The sequence below is a fragment of the Muscardinus avellanarius genome, assembly GCF_963383645.1.
Source record: "Muscardinus avellanarius genome assembly, chromosome: 7".
NCBI classification, from domain to species: domain Eukaryota; kingdom Metazoa; phylum Chordata; class Mammalia; order Rodentia; family Gliridae; genus Muscardinus; species Muscardinus avellanarius.
The window spans coordinates 116,137,186-116,156,695 of record NC_137793.1 but is presented as its reverse complement, the minus strand read 5'-3'; the positions used below and the strand labels follow the sequence as shown (position 1 = coordinate 116,156,695).

Below are 19,510 nucleotides of genomic sequence, written 5' to 3'. Positions count from 1 at the left end.
CCCTACACTCCTATTGTGCACCTTGTAAAATGATGGACATTTTCTTACGTAACTCTGATGGCTTGCCATATTTAACAAAAGCAATTGGTAGCTGTATTTTATTTTTTGTTTTGAAACCGGCTCGCTAAATTGCTGAGGCTGGCCTCGAACCTGCCATCCTCCTGTTTCTAAGTACTAGGATGATTACAGGTGTATGCCACCACACCCAACTTTTTTTTAAACTATTTTTAAACCAAAAATGGAGCATGCACAAGGCCGTGGGTTTGATCCTAGCACTATAAAATAATAAAACCAAATAATTAAATAAAACAATCCCCCCCAAAAAAAATATCCTCTACCGTTTGATTCTCCCAGCATTTTGCCTGAGACGTTTCCATGTCAGGATATGAAGAACTAGGCCACTGTTATTAACACCTATGTGGCTGTTGTTTTTTTTTTTTTTTTTTTTTTTTTTTTTTTTTTTTTTTTTTTTTGCGGGTCTGGGGATGGAACCCAGGGGCATTCAACCTCTGACCTACACCCCCTGCCCTATTTTTTATTCTTTATTTGAAACAGGGTCTCACTAAATTGAATTGTGGAGGGCCTCACTAAGTAGCTGAGACTGTCTGTGAACGGCGATCCTCCAGTCTTAGGCTCCCAAATGCTGGGATTACAAGCGTGCACCACCACGCCCGGCTTATGTGGCTGTTTCTTGTACACCATATCTTTCTTTTTATTTTTTTCTTTTTCTTTTTGTGGTACCGGATATGAAACTCTTAGACATGCTACCTCTGAGCTACATTCTCAGCCCTGTTTTTTTACCCTTTATTTTGAAATGGGGTCAGAGGGCCTCACTGAGTAGCTGAGGCTGGCCGGGAACCTACGGTCCTCCTGTCTCAGCCTCCCCAGTAAGTGCAGGAATCCCCAGCGTGCACCACCACGCCGGCTCCGGACGCGTTTCTGAGCTGACAGGCAGCTCCTTTTGTTCTTGTTTTTTCCTGGTCGTGCCGTGACTGTCACGTATCCCTGTGAACTATGGGAAAACAGCACCAGATGCTGCCCCTTGGCAGTGAGGGAAGAGCAGACGGACCCCAGCAGCCTGCCCTCGGGCGTGGGTGCGGCTGCAGTGCCTCCCTCCCAGTCTGCCTGAGGGGCAGAGGCAGAGCCTTAACCAGGAAAACAGGGGCCCAGAGGCGAGAGCTGACGGGAAGGAAGCAGACCTCGCCGCCCTGGGCCCAGGGGAGCTGCCGCTTCCCGCGCCATTTCCTCTGTAAACAGGATGTGAAACTACTTATTGTCCTCGCTCAGCCCTGGCTCTCCGATCTCATTGTCCATCCATTTCTTTTTCGTAGATCTGGCCTTTAGTGTTCCCGAATATAAGAAAGGTGTGTGTGTGTGTGTGTGTGTGTGTGTGTGTGTGTGTGTTTATTCCAACCTGCCTGCGTCTGGTAAAAGGGAGCCTGGGAGCTTTAATATTCTCACTTTTGCTGTAAGTCCTGGCACCGTGTGGCTGACACGTCTGTGGTGACTTGGCCACTGGGGCCTTCGTGATTTCAGGGATCACCCGGAGTCCTCGCTCTGCTTGGGGTGGGAGACGGGGCAAAGCTTGTGGCTGAGGCTTCGCCTTCTCTGAGTTTCTAAAGAGACTGAACTTTGGAATCTAGATATATTGTTGGTTCTTTTTCTGCTGTTGGTTAGAAAGAGAATGTGTGTTGCCGGGCGCAGTGGCACAGGCTTGTAATCCCAGCACTTGGGAGGCAGAGACAGGAGGATCACACGGTTTAAGGCCAGCCTCAGCTACTGAGTGAGGCTTTCAGCAGCTTAGTGAGACCCTGTTTCCAAATAAAGTATAAAATAGGCCTGGGAGTATAGCCCAGAGGTAGAAAGCCCCAATACCAGAGAGAGAGAGATGTGTGTGTGTGTGTGTGTGTGTGTGTGTGTGTGTGTTGCTTGGGATTGAACCCAGAGGCATCCTCTCTACCTCTGAGCTACACCCCTAGCCCTATTTTATTTTATTTTTTAGATTTTGAACAGGCTAAGTTGCTGAGGGTCTAACTAAGTTGGACGTAGGTTCCTCCTGTCTCAGCCTCCCAAGTACTGGGATTCCAAGCATGCACCACCATGGCCAGTAGAACCTAGAGTTGGCATTCTTGGTGTAGGGATGTCTTGGCATATACAGTAGGCCCAGAGGAATTTGGAACATTTTTTTAGAACCCCGTTCTGGCCCAGCAGAACCCTAGAAGTTTGTGCTATGCTTGGACCTCCCTATCGGAGAAAAAGCGCAGTCTTGCATTTGTGAACCATTTCTCAAGGAAGCTGCCCTGGCGGAGGGGAACCCAGGCTGCGCTTTTGCCCTGGGATGCCCCATTGCTCAGCGCCTCTCAACGAGGAAGCCCAGCCATGAAGGAACCCAGCTCCTCCAACTTGCGGCTGGCCAGAGCTCACCCGCGGAGGTGCTGCCCGGGCGCCCAGCCTTGGACAGAGGCAGAGCTGATACTTGAGTGCGGACCAGTTGAGCAAGAGAGAAGACATCCCCAAGGGGAGAAGTGAGCTCAGCTTCGGAGGAGAGCTACGCCTTGGCTGGAAGTGACTGGCCTCCCTCCACATCCTGTCTGAAAAATACCAGGAGAGAAGCTCGAAATTTTGGTTCTCGTTGTAAATTTTGTCTATGCAAACGAATTCCAGGCTTTTAGGTTAGAGTTCTTCCCTGGCTGCCCCTCATGCCTGGTCCTCCCATCCACGGCTGTGCATTGAAACCATCCGCAGAATCCATCCCTCCTGCGGAGGCCGAGGTGACGTGAAGGAGAGAGGAGTCTAAGAGCCCGGCCCGTGTGCGGCCTGCGACTAGACTAATAGCTGATGCCATGACTCACTGACACCCGGGGATCCACTAGCTGGATGCCGACGCGCGGGGAGAGGCTTAGCCTGTCTCACTGATACACTTTCTCCTTAAGAACTTCGCTCCCAGCTGGTGTGTTGCTCTCGGCATGGGAAAGTCTCAGCTGCAACCTCAGCAGTCCTGTTGAGCGGGTGAAGATTAATGCCGCTGTGTACAGACCCACACTGTCCTACCTGATGGCCCTGGCCACGGGTGGCCATTTTGACTCAAATTCATTAAAATTAGATAGTATTAAAATTCAGGTCCTCAGTCACTTACCACACGTGGTAACCCCGTGTGCCTGGTGCCTGCCGGACCCATCACACGGACAGCATTCCTTTCTCACCAGAAGTTCTGATGACAATGCTGGCGTGCACCACGCGGGACCCGGTGCCCTTTAAGATACCTGCCAGGCTATCTGCGCACGCTCACAGGACGCTCCCCACACCCTTTCTTTCTCTTGTAATGGATGCATGGTGGGCAGGGACCAGGCACACCTCACGGTGCTAGTGCTTGGTGGCGAGACAGGTGCTACTTTATTCACATACCGCCAAGTGCCACCATGCTACTGTGGATAAGACGGAGCCTGCTGGGGCCTTGGCTCTGTGCCACGTGCTAGGGGCGCAGACGAGGATGGACTCGCTGTCCTCAAGCGCAGGGCCGAGTCAGCCCTGTAGAAAATATAGGAATAAAAGGGACACAGCTCGATAGGGTAGAACAGCTCAGCACCCGGGCGGGGAGCGTACTGACAGGAAAGAGCCCATGGAATCAGGAGCCCCTTCTTTACAGACCAGGGGCTTTTTATGGGGCGTTAGGGGAGGGAGAGCAAAGCGGCCGTGTATGTCTTGGGTTGGTGGGATTAATAGCGGGCAGGTCAGTCTGTGGGGCTGGAGGCAGGGTGGTGGAGGCTCTCTTTGTTCGTGACCTCCTTTTTTCTGTTATGGGGAGAGTAGAACAGCTACTCTATCCCCAGAAAGGGACAGGAGTGAAGGGCAGAGAAAGCACGGCAGGGTGGAAAGGGAGTCTGGGTGGGGCTGAGGGGCCGAGGTGTGACAAGGTCGCCGGTACCCCCCTCCTGGTCCCAGGTCCTCTTGTCCTGATGAAGTGACCCAGCTGCTGCCAGGGAAACGGGGCGATGGCCACTCTGGCTTCTAGCTGGTCGGGGCACTGAGGGAGTACTGCAGTTCAGGGCCTCAGGGCGGATGTTCTCGAGGACTGTGAAAGACGGAATCCTTTAATATAATGCTTGTTTCCATAAGCCTTGGGAGATGGAGGCTGAAGGACTTTGGTTATCTTGGCTCATGGTCATCTATATGGTGGTTCTGTGAGAATCTATACAAAGCGCCCTGCTACATTAGTACACTGCACAATAATCCAGATATCTTGCCATGTTTTTTTCATAACCTATTACCTTATAGCACCCACTCTTAACATTTAAATTGGAGGCCAGGCAGCCAACCCATTTGCAATAGGCTACAAATGATTATATATAACATTGCAGAGGTTTTATGGCACAAAGCTTGGGGAAAACCCAGCGTGTTATTTTTCCCTTAGTTTAAACAGAGTTTTTGTGTGTAGGATTTAGAACAGGACCCAGATCTTCCAGGAGTTTACAGAAATAGGAATCTCCACTTTGGGTAGTATCTGATGGTCTTGGACCTGTAAAACTTCAAAAACAACAGGTGGGAACTTATAGCATCTTATAAGAACTTAACTGGAGGGAGGTTTTGGTTATTGGTGTCACATATTATTTTTTGCAAAAATAAAGGTAGAAGTACTATGTAAATATAAATAGCTTTAGTACAAATCCTTTTTGGTCACCCCAGGAATAGCACATCTGTCTTTGGTTATACTTTTTTTTTTTTTTTCTGGGAATTCAAAACAAAGCCCGTAACCCTATGTTTGGCAAACATGTTTTTCTAACAATTTTGCTGTTAAGGTCAGTCAGGGCTCCCCAGGATTATACTGGTGAGGCTTCACCTCTACCAGAGTGCCGTCCGCCAGGAGAGGCCGTGCCGTGGTGTTCCTGGCCACTTGGCTTCACTTGAAGCATAGAGAACATTTTTTTCTAGCGACCCTCATTTTGCAGAGTATGTGCTGATGGCTCCGTCTCTGGGACCTTTGTGATTCACCCAGAGTTCTAGGGCCCTATAGTGAGATTTTTCCCCTGGTCCTGGATCTTGCAGGACTAGGGCCAAAATGTTGGCTAATTTTCTTTAGTCCTTTATTTCCGGATCATTTTCTAGGTCTAAGTTATTGAACACCCAGAAGGTCAGTTTCACCAATCCTTTTAATCAGTCTTGCAGGTAACCGGTATTATTTCAAAACATTGGGAGTTGCAATTCTATTGAATGCTAACAAACAACAGTCATATAGTTTTTTAGGAAAAACACAAAACAGAATTATCAGAAAAAGAATGAATCTCATTTTGTTTCTTTGCATATAGAATATGGTCAGAAAGCTAAGGTGGTGGCGCACGCTTGTAACCCCGGCACTTAGGAGGCTGAGACAGGAGGATCCCATAAGTTCGAAGCCAGCCTCAGCTACTGAGTGAGGCTCTCAGCCACTTAGTGAGACCCTGTTTCCAAATAAAGTATAAAATAGGTCTTGGAGTATAGCCAGGGGGTAGAAAAGCCCCTGGGTTCTACCCCAGTACCACTAAAAAAAAAATGGTCATAATATAATTAGGTAGGTCTGTACATTTTGAGAACCTAAATATCTAAAATATTAGTATCAATATATAGCATTAGATACAGGTTTTGTAAAGCTTTACTAAAGGAAGATCGTATCTTAAGGAAACCAAATTGTTTTAAACATAGAATATATAGAATCAATGCATGTAATGTCAACCAACCTCATTATATATTTAAACTTTCCCATATATATATATATATATATATATATATATATATATATATATATATATATGACAGGGCTGGGGGTGTAGCTCAGAGGTAGAATGCCCTTGGGGAAAGAAAGAGGAATTATAAAATTTTTAAAGACTGAGTAAACATCCCTCACTATATTTAAAAAGCCAGCCGAACGTGACATGTTTATAATCCCAGTACTTTGGAGGCTGAGTCAGGAGGATCACAAGTTCAAGGACAGCCTCAGCAAATAGACTCTTATTAATTAGTGAGACACTGCTTCAAAATAAAAACAAAATAGTGCTGGGGATGTAGCTCAAAGGCAGAATGTCCCTGGGTTCAATCGCTAGTGACACACACACACACACACACACACACACACACACACACACACAGCCAAACCTTATTTTGAGCAGGGGTCAGTAAAGATGGATGAGGCCATTGTATGCTGAGGTGGCTCATAGCTAGATGACATAGCTCTAAGAATTCATTTGGTGAAAGAGTTTGGGGAAACAATTTTTGATCTTTGATTCCTTAAATACCTGAAAGGTTAGAGATGTTTTGGATTTTATCCTGCACCTGACGGTGGAGAATGCACGGTGTCTCCAAAGCAGAGGTGGCAATCGCCCTCGCGTGGGCCAGGCCTCGTGGAAGGAATTTGCAAAGGCAGTTTGCCCTTCAGCGGGCTGAACCCGTGGCCCGCAGCGGCAAGAGCTCGACCCCTAACTCCTAGACTCTGCTTGGGAGGGGGTGCAGGAAACAGAGGAGGGTGGAGTGGAGGAGGAGGGCCAGCAAAGGCGGCTTTGGCCTGGGAACCCGCCCTGGGCCGAGGGTCGGGGCAGGCCAGCGGGGCAGGGGCCCTAGGCCTGGCAGACAGGGAAAGGGGGTGCAGGCCCGGGGCGGGCTGGAGGGCAGGACTAAGCAAGGGTCACAGCCTGCAGCTGGGTGCAAGGGTGGGCGGGGAGTGCAGACGCAGGTCAGAGGGGACGCCCTGGGCTGGAGCAGGGAAGTTAGCAGGCAGGCCGGCTGAGCTGGGACGAGTCTTGGCTGGCCCAGGAAGCCTCGGGGCACCTCAGGGAGCACCCTCATTCTCACGAGCTGCAGGCCGGGCAGTAAAACAACAAGAAGAAAAGAAAAGACGGGTAAGGAACATTCCAGGAGGAGGGACCAGACGCAAGCCCCCATCGTAGACGTGGTGGCCGGCCAGGCCGTGCGTGCCTTACACATGCTGTCTTGAAGACAAGTCAGATTTTTTTTTTTTTTTTTTTTTGCAGTATTGGGGGTTGAACCCAGGGCATTCTACTTCCGAGCCGAGCCCCCAGCCTGATTTTTTTATCCTCACTAAGTAGCTGAGGCTGGCTGTGAACCTGAGATCCTCCTGTACTGGGATCCCAAGTCCGCACTGGTGGAGGAGTCAGTGCGCGGCGCCTGGCGCGGGGTGGTGGCCAGGGACGGGTTGCAGTGACGGTAGCGATTCACTTAGCCAACAGTGGTAGCCGTGCGATGCTCGCACGTTTCCAGCCCTTAGTTTGCTGGCTTCTGCCCACATTTGTCCCAACCTGACAAGCCTGTGTCTGGTGGCAGCCTGTCCTACTCCGCCCATCAAGCGGGAGCGCCCTGTCTCCCTCCACCCGCCGCGTCATGGCGAGCGCCGCCTGAGCCCGCGGCCAGCCCGCGCCAGCCTCGCTCTGGCCCAGCTCACTTTCACTCATTGCAGAGAGGGCTGTTTTAGGGCAGCGCGGTGGCTGGTGCCCGCTTAACATGACCACGGCCCTGGGTCCAATCCCCAGCACCGCGGAGGGAAAACGAGAGCGGAGGTCTTCCTGGAACGGCAGTGTGAGCGCGCTTCCTCAGTAGACATTCAGTACTGACTGTGGCGGGGGCAGTCAAGCCCTCCGCCCTGGCACCGGGCCCTATGGCCTTACTGGCATGCCCCCCAGGGCCCTCCAGACTGAGTGGGGGGACTGGAGCTCCCCAGGGCACCCCAGGTTCTTCAGCACAGAGCTCTGTGTCTAGGCCCGGAAAGGCTTTACCTGGCTGGATCCCGTCCAGGCCCAGCCGGCCCCTTCTACCTCCTGCAGCCGCCGGGCAGAAGTGCCAGGCCTTTCCTGGCTCTGCGCTCTGCCTGTGTGCTTCCAGGGCAGAATCCTAGAGCTTTACCTATAGGAACCCACACACACCTTACACACAGCCTCCCGAGATAGTGTAATCATCCCATCCTACAAACCAGGAACTAAGACACCAAGGTCTTGCCCAAGGGCGCGAAGCTAGCCCGAGTCCAATCCCGTGGGTCGCGTCTGCACCACCTGCCAGCCGCTTCTCCCTCGGCCGCGCGCAGCCCTGGCTAGTACGGCTCATATTCAATAATGTGTATCACCCAGACGTGGTGCGCACACTTGTAATCCTTGTACTCAGGAGGCTGAGACAGGAGGATCTGTGTTCACGGCCAGTCTCAGCTACTTAGTGAGACCCTGTTTCAAAATAAAGAATAAAAAATAGGGCCGGGGGTGTTGCTCAGAGGTAAAATGCCCCTGGGTTCCACCCCTGAAAAAGCAAATTGCATTGATCTCCATGAGGGGCCACAGAGTATACTTGCTCAGTAAATATTCCATTTCTTCTTTTAAGGCTGCCCGTGGAAATTAACTTGAAACAATCAGGTGAAAATGTGCTTTAGCCAGGCGTGGTGGCCCACACCTGGAATCCCAGTACTTGGGAGGCTGAGGCAGGAGGATGGCAGGTTGGAGGCCAGCCTTTGCAACTTAGGCTCTCAGCAATTTTGTGAGACCCTGAATAAAAATAAAATATGAAATAGGGCAGGGCTGTATCTCAAAGGTAGAATGCCCCTGGGTTCAATCCTCAGTAACCGGCATGGTGGTGCATACCTATAATCCCAGTCCTTGGGAGGCTAAATCAGGAGGACCACAGGTTCAAGGCCAGCCTCAGCAACTTGGTGAGATCTTATTTCAAAGTAAAAAGGTCTGGGGGTATAGTGCAGAAGTAGAATGCCCTGGTTTCGACGACCTCCAGCACCAAAACAAACCAACAACTTAAAGGAAAAAAAAAAGGAATAAAGTGTTCTTGGATATGTGCACTAATCCCAGTGTTTTCTAAACATTTACTACAAGTCAGGCCCTGGGCTTGGTGCTGGTGAGAGGACAGATGTGGGCAGAGTGCAAAGGCTCACGGGGAACAGAGCAGAGCCAGGCCTTCGCTTGTCTTCCTCCTGGCTCCTGAAGCCCTCATGGATTGTTGGCATCTTCCTTCTGAAAAGAATCCTGCCCAGGATGCTCCTGACCCCGCCTGGGGGCGTGCTGTGGGCTGGGCCTGCTAAGTGCTGGGATTGCCTCAGAGGACCGGCCGGAGCCGCCAACCCCAGCAGAGAGCCGCGGCTGCCCCCCGCCGGCGGCCGGAGGCGCACATCTGCTTACTTGGAAAAGGGAGGTCTGGGGGGCAGTCGGGACCAGAGGCCAAGTCCAGGGTTCCTGTAAGACTTGATGCGGGGGTTGGGACACGTGGAGGGGACCAAATGGCAGCTGCCGTTTCCCCAACTCTTCCTGTATCACTTTGCTTTCTTTTGAAAATAACTTTGACACATCATAATTGTACAAGTCCGGGCTGACGGTAATGATCAGGTGAGTGTAAGTCGTCCACCCACCACCCTAAGCATGATCTGCGGGGGGGGGCATTCAGAACCCTCTATATTACTATGTTGGGTTTGTTTTGTTTGCGGTACTGGGGATGGAATCCAGGGGCACTCAACCTCCCAGCTACACCCCCAGCCCTATCTTTTGTTCCTTATTTTGAAACAGGGTCTCAGTGAGTTGCGGAGGGCCTCACTAAGTAGCTGAAGCTGTCTGTGAACCGTGACCCTCAAGTGTCAGCCTCCCGAATGCTGGGATGACAAGCGTGCGCCACCGCGCCCGGCTCCTTCACTATCTGTTTTGAAACATTCAATTAACAGCCGGCAACCACAGTCAGCCCACTGTGCCACACGGGGGCTTTTCCCCACCTAAACGCACCTCGTTCTCCTAGTCACGCTGGCGTGGCCCCGCCCTCCACTTTTCAACCCCTGGTGACCACTACGCATCCTGTACTCTACGAGAGCAGCTATTTTAGATCCCACAGTCAGGTGAGAGCATGCCATCTTTGTCTTTCTGTGCCTGGTTATTTCACTTTTTTATGTGTGTGGTACTGGGGATGGAACCCAGGGGCATTCTACCCCCAGCCCGATTTTTTATTTTATTCATATTGAGTCTGAGTTGCAAAGGGCCTCACTAAATAGCTGAGGCTGTCAGTGAACTGCGATCCTCCTGTCTGGAGGATGTCAGCCTCCCAAGTACTGGTATTACAGCATGCATCACCACGCCAGTGGACTTTTTGCTTTTAACTAAACTATTTTTGCTGGGCACAGTGGTGCATGTCTGTAATCCTAGTACTTGGGAAGCTGAGACAGGAGGATCGCAGGTTTGAGGCCAGCCTCAGCAACTTAGTGAGAGTCTCAGAAACCTAACAAGACCCTGTTTCAAAAGATAAAAATAAAACGGGGATGGCCAGGTGTGGTGGCACACACTTGTAATCCCCATGCTTGGGAGGCGGAGATAGGAGGATCGCGCAGGTTTGAGGCCAGCCTCACTGGCTTAAGAGACTGTTTCCAAATAAAAATATAAAATAGGTCTGGGGGTGTAGTCCGGAGGTAGAAGGGTTCCATCCCCAGTACTACCACCACCAAAATAAATAAATAAATAAATAAATAAATAAATAAATAAATAAATAGCCTGGGAGGGCCAAAGCTACTTAAGAAAGGCTGGTTTCCTGCTGGTCTGCAGAGCCCAGACCAGGAGCCAGCGGACAGAAAACAGACAGATAAATAAATAAATAAATAGCCTGGGAGGGCCAAAGCTACTTAAGAAAGGCTGGTTTCCTGCTGGTCTGCAGAGCCCAGACCAGGAGCCAGCAGACAGAAAACAGACAGGAGGCGAATGTGCTGGGCTTGCTGACAGTTCTGGGCCAGGCCCAGCTCAGCCCTCACCAGCCAGACGCCCTCTGGCAAGCCATGGCACCTGCCCTCCTCCCCTCACGGTGTGCAAGGAGGGAGGAGCGGCCCCAGACGCCAGCTCTCGTCAAAGGTGCTGGCTTCCGGAGGCAGCGCGGCGCCACCCTGGGCCGAGTGGCTTCTGCAAGCGCGCCCTCGCTCCGCGCGACCTGGACGCAGCCGTGCACCTGCGCGGACCTGTCTGCTCTCTCTAGCGGCCCATGAGCGTGCGGGGACGGGACTGCCACAGCACCTCACGCAGATCTTGAGAAAGCTCGACCAGGGGATCCGCAACGGCGTAGATCCCCCATGAAGTATGTCTGGCATTCCTTTCTTCAAAAAATTATTTTAGGATTATTTGGATCAATATGTATAATTGGAATTTTATGTGTAAGCATTATAACTAAAACTGATGTGCAGCGGCTTGTGAGAGACGCAGGCAGCAAAGATTTTTTCCAAGGATAAAGTTTGGGCCAAAGATTAAGTTCAAACTGACCTTAGTTCGGGCCACTGTATAAGACTGGGTTTGAGTCAGCCTCGTGACGTGAGACAAAGCACACCGTGATTGCTTAAATGTCTGGCACCCTGCCCTGAACTCCATAAAAAATAAAACTTTTCCTGTCCTTGGAGATCCTGCCTGCATGACTATGCCCTTGCTTTTCTGCCAAGAAAGAAAATATAAAAGTTGTAACAAATCCTGAATAAAATGGAGAAGGTTGAATCTGATTTCGTGTGGCAATTCTTCTCTCATGGATCTTGGCTCCCCTCACCAACACACGAACCTCGACTCTGCTGGGCTGGACCCCGGCAGGGACTGTCTTCGCTGTCGTACCTTGATCTCCAACACTTAGTGACGCGGCAACGAGTCAACACTGTCGGTCGGGCGAATACGTGAGAAAGATGGGCTGAGCGATGAGGAAGCGACAGGCTTCCCCGTACGGCCCGCCCGTGGGCCAGTGCGCTTCTACTGACGCCACACGCGTAACCTCCGGTGCTTCCTCAGTGCTCACGCCTGCCCTGGGGTGGGAGGTCGCGGGAGGCGCTGGCGGACCGGGGCTCGGACCGGGGCTCGCGGCACCTCCACGCTCTGGGCCCCTCCTCTGCGGATGACCGTGGGCACCTTTGGGGTCAGTCCTGCTGCTCTGTGGAATTTGGTTATGTTCTGGGGAGGAAAAACACAGCCTTGCCTCTCCATCCGAGAAAGAAACATGAATGCAACAGTTTCTTACAAAAGAAGGAAGGAAGGAAGGAAGGAAGGAAGGAAGGAAGGAAGGAGGGAGGGAGGGAGGGAGGGAGGGAGGGAGGGAAGGAAGGAAGGAGGGAAGGAAGGAAGGAAGGAAGGAGGGAAGGAGGGAAGGAAGGAAGGAAGGAGAGAAGGAAGGAAAGAAGGAAGGAAGGCAGGCAGGCAAGCACAAATAAACTCTGACACCAACTTCAAAATCAGTATTTTTTAACCATTTATTTTCAAATAAAAAAGAAAACCCTAAAACCCGCTTTATTCCTACAGATGTTCGACGCACATGGTCAGAGGGGCTAGCACACCTCCCCGGCCTTGGCAGCCAGGGTCCGGTACTATAAGCACGTGGCTTTTCCACTCTTGTCCGTATAGGGTATGACAAGAGCAAGCTATTTGCAAGTTTGTGATACCTCCAAAAGGCTGGACGAGCAGAGGTGTAAAAACAAACGCGATCGGGTTAATACATAACTGGAAACCTGCCTGTCACAGGCTGTCCCTCTGCCTTGAGAGTGACGTTTTCCCATATGCCGCGACTTGGGGTGTGTGGGTCAGAGAAGGAGCCGCGGCCCTGCCGCCCCCGGGCCCTCTAGAAGAAGGCCCAGCGCGCCTGGCACGGGAGAGGGCGGGGAACTGGTGGGTGCGGGCTGCAGGGGGAGGCCGGAGCGTTCACTGCCGGGGGTGCGTCCAATAGTCTTCTCTTGCAGGAGCCTTAGAAAGGATTGTCCAGGATGTTCACTCTCATCAGGAATTTGTTTTTTTGAACATCCTGACCGTTTACCTTGCCCGATGCGACCTTGTCCCACATCGGGAGGTTCAGGATTGTCTGCAGCCATTGGTCTTCCGTGACCTCCGAGCTGGAGTACCACCGTTCCTGGAGGGAGGGGCGAGAGCAGTCATGGATGCTGCTTGGCTCCCTGAGCAAGGGGGGGGGGGTGGCACGATGTCCTTGGGCTTTTTGTTATCTCCCTGGCCGACTGATTGCTACTGGGCTGGAACCCAGAGGCATTCTACCTCCCAGCTACACCCCAGCCCTGTTTTACTTTTTAGTTTGAAACATGGTCTCGCTAAGTTGTTGAGGCTGGCCTGAAACCTTGTGCTACCTCCAAAAGATTGAATGACTGCGTCTGTGAACCGCCTGTCTCAGCCTCCCGAGTACTGGGGTCGCAGGCATGCGCCACTACGCCCGGCTGTGCTTGGGCTTTTATTTTTTTTATTTTTATTTTTTTGTGGGTCTGGGGATGGAACCCAGAGGCATTTGACCTCCGAGCTACACCCACTGCCCAATTTTTTATTCTTTATTTTGAAATAGGGTCTCATGGAGTTGCAGAGGGCCTCACTAAGTAGCTGAGGCTGTCCGCAAACCACGATCCTCCGGTCTCAGCCTCCCGAATGCTGGGATTACAAGCATGCGCCACCGCGCCCAGCACTGTGCTTGGGCTTTTAAAATCACGGAACTCCAATAACAGAAATGAACTTTGCTGTCCAGAGCAGGACGCTGACAGTTGCCTCTAAGTAAACACACACACTGTACACCCGCTCACCAACTCAGCAATCCCGGCTCTGCGTCTAGGGGCTAAGCATGCTTTCTGCTGTCAAGGAGTCTACGTTCACAGGGGAGGGAAGACGTGCCAAGAAATGCCACACAGAGTGGACAGCGACAAGGGCCACGGGGAGTCAGAGGCCACGAGAAGTTAAAGGGGCCATGGGGCGCACATGCCTGAGCCGTGGACACGCCCCTCACTTCTTCCTACAGCCCTGCGATGACTGCTGCGGTCTGAAAGCGGCATCCCAGCATCCGGGTGCTGGAACTTAGCCGTCATGGTGATGGCAGTAGAGGTGGGGCCTTGGGGAGGGGTTAGGACATGAAGCCCCTGCCTCGTGGGTAGGATTAGTGCCCCTACAGAAGGACTTGGGGCCAGGCCTGGCGGCGCATGCCTGTCATCCCAGTACTTGGGAGGCTGCGACAGGAGGACGGCAGGTTCAAGGCTGGCGGCCTTAGTAAGTTAATGAGACCCTGTTTCAAAATAAAAAATAAAATAGGGTTGGGGTATAGCTTCAGAGATAGACTGTCCCCAGATTCAATCCCAGTATGTTCTAGCCGGGCCTGGTGGCACATGCCTGTAATCTTGGCACTTTGGAGGCTGAGACAGGCGGATCGCAGGTTCACGGCCAGCCTCAGCTACTTAGTGAAGCCCTCTGCAACTTAGTGAGAACTTATCTCAAAATAATAGAATAGTGCTGGAGGTAGGATGCCTTGGGTTCAATCCCCTGTCTCTCTCACACACACACATACACGTACGCACACACTTGAGGGAGCAGTTTCCCGTCTGCCCTCAGCCCTGTGAGGACACAGCAAGAGACACCATCAGCTACCTCTGAGCTACATCCTAGCCCTCTTTCTTTCTCTCTCTTTCTCTCTCTCTCTCTCTCTCTCTCTCTCTCTCTCTCTCTCTCTCTCTTTTCCGGTACTGGGGATGGAACCCAGGGGCATTCTACCTCCGAGCTACACCCCCAGCCCTATTTTTTATTCACTTATTTTTGAAACAGGGTCTCACTAAGTTGCGGAGGGCCTCACTAAGTAGCTGAGGCTGGCCATGAACCTTGATCCACCTGTCTCAGCTTCCCAAATGCTGGGATGACAAGCGTGCGCCACCACGCCTGGCCTCGTTTTTTTATTTTGAAATAGTCTCGCTAAGCTGTGGAGGGCCTCACTAAGTTGCTGAGGGGGCTGGAACCTGTGATCCTCTTGTCTCAGTCTTGGAGCACTGGGACTCCAGGGCTGGGCGCCCACAGGGGCACCTATTGTTCCTAGGCTGCAGCCTGAATGGACCGGGCCGGCTCTCCTTTCCTCCTAACCGCGGGGCCGGCTGGGCTTCCGGAGCACCCGGCGGGCGCACCTTGCTCATGTTCAGCCAGCATTTCTCCAGCACGTTCCCCTGGGTCTCAGAGAGCTGCAAGGCCGTGTTCAGGAGCAGGTCGCAGTTCTGCCCGTCCCCCATCAGGATGCAGACGTAGGCCATCAGGTGGTACAGCCTCGGGTAGAAGACAGGCCCGGTGGTGTTCTGAGTCACCAGGCTCTCCAAGTTCTGAGGAGCAACAGCAGACATGGAAGAGCGTGGTCAGACCGGGAAGAGGTCCTGGACCGCGCGGTCACGTCGACAGCGTGGGGAGCGTTTAAGGATATAAGCAATTAGAAAGAGTACTACCAAACTCCGTGGTAAGTACAGGTGGTAAAATGGAAACAGCAGGGCAGGGCCGCCAGCCTCCACCCCCGTGGGGCGGCCCTTCACTACTTTTCTGCAGCAACTTTGTTTTGTACACCCCCAGCCCTGTTTTTTCTTTATTTTGAAACAGGGTCTCACTGTGTTTCAAAGGACCTCCCTAAATAGTAGCTGAGGCTGTCCGCAAACCACAATCCTCCTGTCTCAGCCTCCCAAATGCTGGGATGACAAGCGTGCACCAAGCGTGCGCCACCATGCCTAGCTCGCAGCAATGTTTTAAAAAGAACACACTTAGCCGGGCGTGGTGGGCACGCTTGTGATCCCCGCGCTTGGGAGGTGGAGACAGGAGGATCGCGCAGATACGGAGCCAGCCGCGGTGGCTTAAGAGACCCTGTTTCCAAATTTAAAAAAATATATATATATATATATATAAATAGGTCTGGGAGTGTAGCCCGGAGGTAGAAGGGTTTCCAGGAACCCCAGTACCACCAAAAAAAAAAAAAAAAAAAAAAAAAAAAGAACACACTTAGCCCAGCATGGTGGTACAGGAATGTAATTCCAGTACTTGGGAGGCTGAGACAGGAGGATCACGGTTCACAGCCAGCCTTAGCTACTTAGTGAGGCCCTCCGCAACTCAGTGAGACCCTGTTTCAAAATAAAGAATAAAAAATAGGGCTGGGGGCATAGCTTGGAGGTAGAATGCCTCTGGGTTCCATCCCCAGAACCTACACACACACACACACACACACACACACACACACACACACACACACAAAGGCTGAGCATAGCTCAGAGGTACTATCCCCAGGACTACAAAAACAAAACAAAACAAACATCACATTTTCTTCTGATTATCAAAACAGTACACATTAATTGTTCAAACTGTAGGGAAGAAATTGGTCAGTTCTGCAGGGAGGGGTTTTTAAGTCACCCTGTGGTCCCAGCACCAAGTAAAAATTGGTGAGCAGAACGAAAGGCGTACAACTCTTCTGGGACTGAGATGGCGCGGGCGCAGGACAGCCACCCGGGACGGGAGGGACCTACAGGAGCGTTCAGGGAGCCAGGCCGGGAAAGCGCCGCCTCAGGAGTTGCTGGAGACTCAGGCCACCTCTGGCGGTAGCATCCGGCAAGAGGATTCCAGGAAGGTAGCGGAGCCAGAAGCACCAAGCATCCGTCTCCCCACCTGGACAACTGCCTGGCAGGCTCTCAGAATGCAAATGTTTTTAGAACTTCGGAGTCTCTGGAAGGTTCGCGGCTGCCAGGGGAAGGTCTGGACGCTCCGCTGACGTTAACTCTGGGGAACGCAGCCTTAGCACAGTGGCAACGCCTGGCCCGGCCCTGGCCCCGTGGCAGGCGGTTAGGCACGACCCGCACAGTACCAGCCGCAACCGGGGAGGGCAAAAGGTCCCTGTGCTGAACACCAGGGTCTGTGCCCGCATCCCTGCCGCCATGCTGACCACAGCCTGAAGCTCCAGAGGCAGGCAGGTCCTGCCCCTCTCTCTGTTATTACAACCTCCTCCTCCTCTACCTGAAGGGTCCTCCAGGGGAAATATTTAAAGGGCCAGTGCGCCTCCCCTGCCTTCATTTTTATCACCCCCCCCTTTTGCGGCCAGACACTGACCTCTAGGACATTCAAAAGCAGCTGCCTCTCCGGAAACCGTGAGATGACTACATGTCCAGGGACGGGCACGGGCTCAGAAAAGACCCGAGGAGAGCTCAGGTTGGCAGCCACGCCAACCTTAGGCACAGAGATGGTCAAAGACATTAGGAACAAAACTAGCAGACCCTGTGGCAGGGAGAATCTGATCTCCATGGAGTTAGGTGTGAAGCTGTAATACCAGACAAGACGGACTTCAAATGAAAAAGATTGCAAGAGAAAAGGACTTTATATATCAACAAAAGTTTTGTCATAGCAAGAAGACATTTATGCCTCTAAGAGCAAGACCCTTGAAACACGGAAGCGAAAACCGGCAGAACTATGGGTAGAAACCGACGGCTCCACGGTAATAGCTGGAGACGTCGTGACCCTGTCCTGAGTGGGAAGAATAGCCAAACAGAAGACAGGCGCAGAAACGGCCTCACAGCCGAGCGTGGAGGTCCACGCCTGCCACCCGCACCTGGGAGGCCGAGGCAGGAGGATCGCAGGCTCACGGACAGCAGCAGCAACGTAAAGACCCTCCACAACCCACTGACACCTGTTTCTAAATTAAAAATAAAATAGGGCTGGTGATGTCGCTCAGAGGTAAAATGCCCCTGGGTTCCATCTGCAGTACTAAATAAAATAAAAATAAAGATAACGAAGAAAGAAACAGGACCTAACAGAAGAACCCAACTAGAGTCAACACACATGGACTTAACGGGCACAGCGTTTTAGTTTTACAAGATGAAGAGTTACGGACGTGGGGTGACGGACGCGCAACCTGACGGATGCGTTCCCCCTGGAATGCACGTATAGCCATCAACCGTAAATTTTGTGTATTTGATCACTGCAGCCGCAATGACAAAAACCTGAAGTCAGACACGATGGCTCACGCCTGCAATCCCAGTACTTGGGAGGCTGAGACAGGAAGATCGCGGGTTCGAGGCCAGCCTCAGCAATATAGTGAGCCCGTTTCAAAATAAAAAGGGCTGGGAGTATGGCTCAGTGGCAGAATGCCCTGGGCTTCAATTCCTAGTATCACCAAAAGGAAAGAAGAGAAGTAAAGAATCAGCGAGCCCAGGAGGAGGCGGAGACGGCGGAAGGTCTGCACGCCGGGGCCCCACCTTAAGCAGCTCCATGCCGCTGTCCTGGGCGTTCTCTGACTGTTCTTCGATTTGCTTCTGAAGGTAGAGCACCTGCCCCTCCATGTACCTGACCAAACCTTCATAGAAAAGAACCGTCGGGATTCTTCTCTGCATCAGGCTTTTAGCTTTGTTGGTAAATTGGTGGAACGCCTCCCAGTCCTGAAGCCGGGCATACCTGCACCACCACAGAGGGATAAGAAAGTCAGCGTGACTCAGGCTGGGCTGGTTTTCTCACGCGGTCTCTGGGCACAGTTTGCAGTACCTGGACCTCACCCTGTCTACCTCCTGCCTAAAAAAGCAGGGAAATTTGTTATGTGGAGCCAGGAGAGGAAGGGGGCTACAATTTGACATGAACGGAATCTCCAGGTAATACTAGCCAACACTGATTTCATTCTTTGAACTCTAAAAAGTGAGACAGAGCAGACACTTGGAGCTATGAATTCTGGGAGCTGTGAATTTTGAGAGTTAGCCTGAGCCTAGACTGCAGATCCTGCAGGTTTAGGGTGGGGGCCAGGAATCTGAATTAACAGTTTCCAGAGGGTTCCTTTTTATGGTACTGGGGATGAAACCCAGGAGCATTTTACCTTTAAGCTACACCCCAACCCTTGTTTACTTTGAAACCGTGTCTTTCTAAATTGCTGAGGCTGTCCTTGAACCTGTGATACTCTTGGTCTCAGCCTCCCAAACACTACAATTACAGGCATACCACAATGCCCCGCCCAGCAGGTTACTCTCTCTCTTCAATTCCTCCCTCCCTCCGTCCCTCCTTGCGTGGTGCATGCACACACACCGGAGTCTTGATCTGTTGCCCAGGCTGCTTTCAAATTTTGCTATCCTTCTGCAGGGCGCGGTGGCGCACGCTTGTAACCCCAGCGCTTGGGAGGCTGAGACAGGAGGATCGCACAGGTTCGAAGCCAGCCTCAGCTACTTAGTGAGGCTCTCGGCACCTTAGTGAGTCTCTGTTTACAAATAAATTATAAAAAAAAAAAAATAGGGCTGGGGTGTAGCCCAGAGGTAGAAAGCTCCTAGGTTCCACCCCCAGTACCACACACAAAAAATATTCGCTATCCTCCTGCCGCAGCCTCGGGAGCAGCAGAATTACAGGTGAGCACAGCAATTCCAGGTGACTCTCACACTGTGTATGTGAGAAGCACTGGCCTACCATACACTGTTGAAAGAACTCTCCAGTTGAAACAAAAGTAAGAAATTAGTATGAAACTTGGACCTCCCTTGAACTTCAGCTTACATGGGCAAGTTCATTTAACTTTGAACTCCGATCGGCGAGGATAGCTACATTTTGGATTTTAAGTTTCCCCAGGGCATTTTAAAATAGGAAGGCATTACTAAGCCGGTGGTGGTGCACACCATAATTCTAGTACTTGGGAGGCTGAGACAGGAGGACGACGGGATGAGGTCAGCCTCAGCAAAGTAGCCAGACCCTGTTTCAAAATAAAAATAAAATGGGGCTGGGGATGTAGCTCAGCGGTAGAATGTCCCTGGGTTCAATTTCCG

General features: G+C 51.8%; 1 protein-coding gene across 1 annotated transcript in view; it reads right to left on the bottom strand.

Moving 5' to 3' along the window:
* Positions 1-12,702: 12,702 nt before the first annotated feature.
* ADCY10 (adenylate cyclase 10) overlaps positions 12,703-19,510 on the bottom strand; it is a gene marked incomplete at both ends in the record, with an annotated part of 59,626 nt that continues 52,818 nt past the window's right edge. The window contains 3 exons of the mRNA XM_080699097.1: positions 12,703-12,864; positions 14,891-15,079; positions 17,978-18,173. Coding sequence (XP_080555223.1) covers positions 12,703-12,864; positions 14,891-15,079; positions 17,978-18,173 — 547 coding nt within the window. The remainder of the gene's footprint in view (positions 12,865-14,890; positions 15,080-17,977; positions 18,174-19,510) is intronic.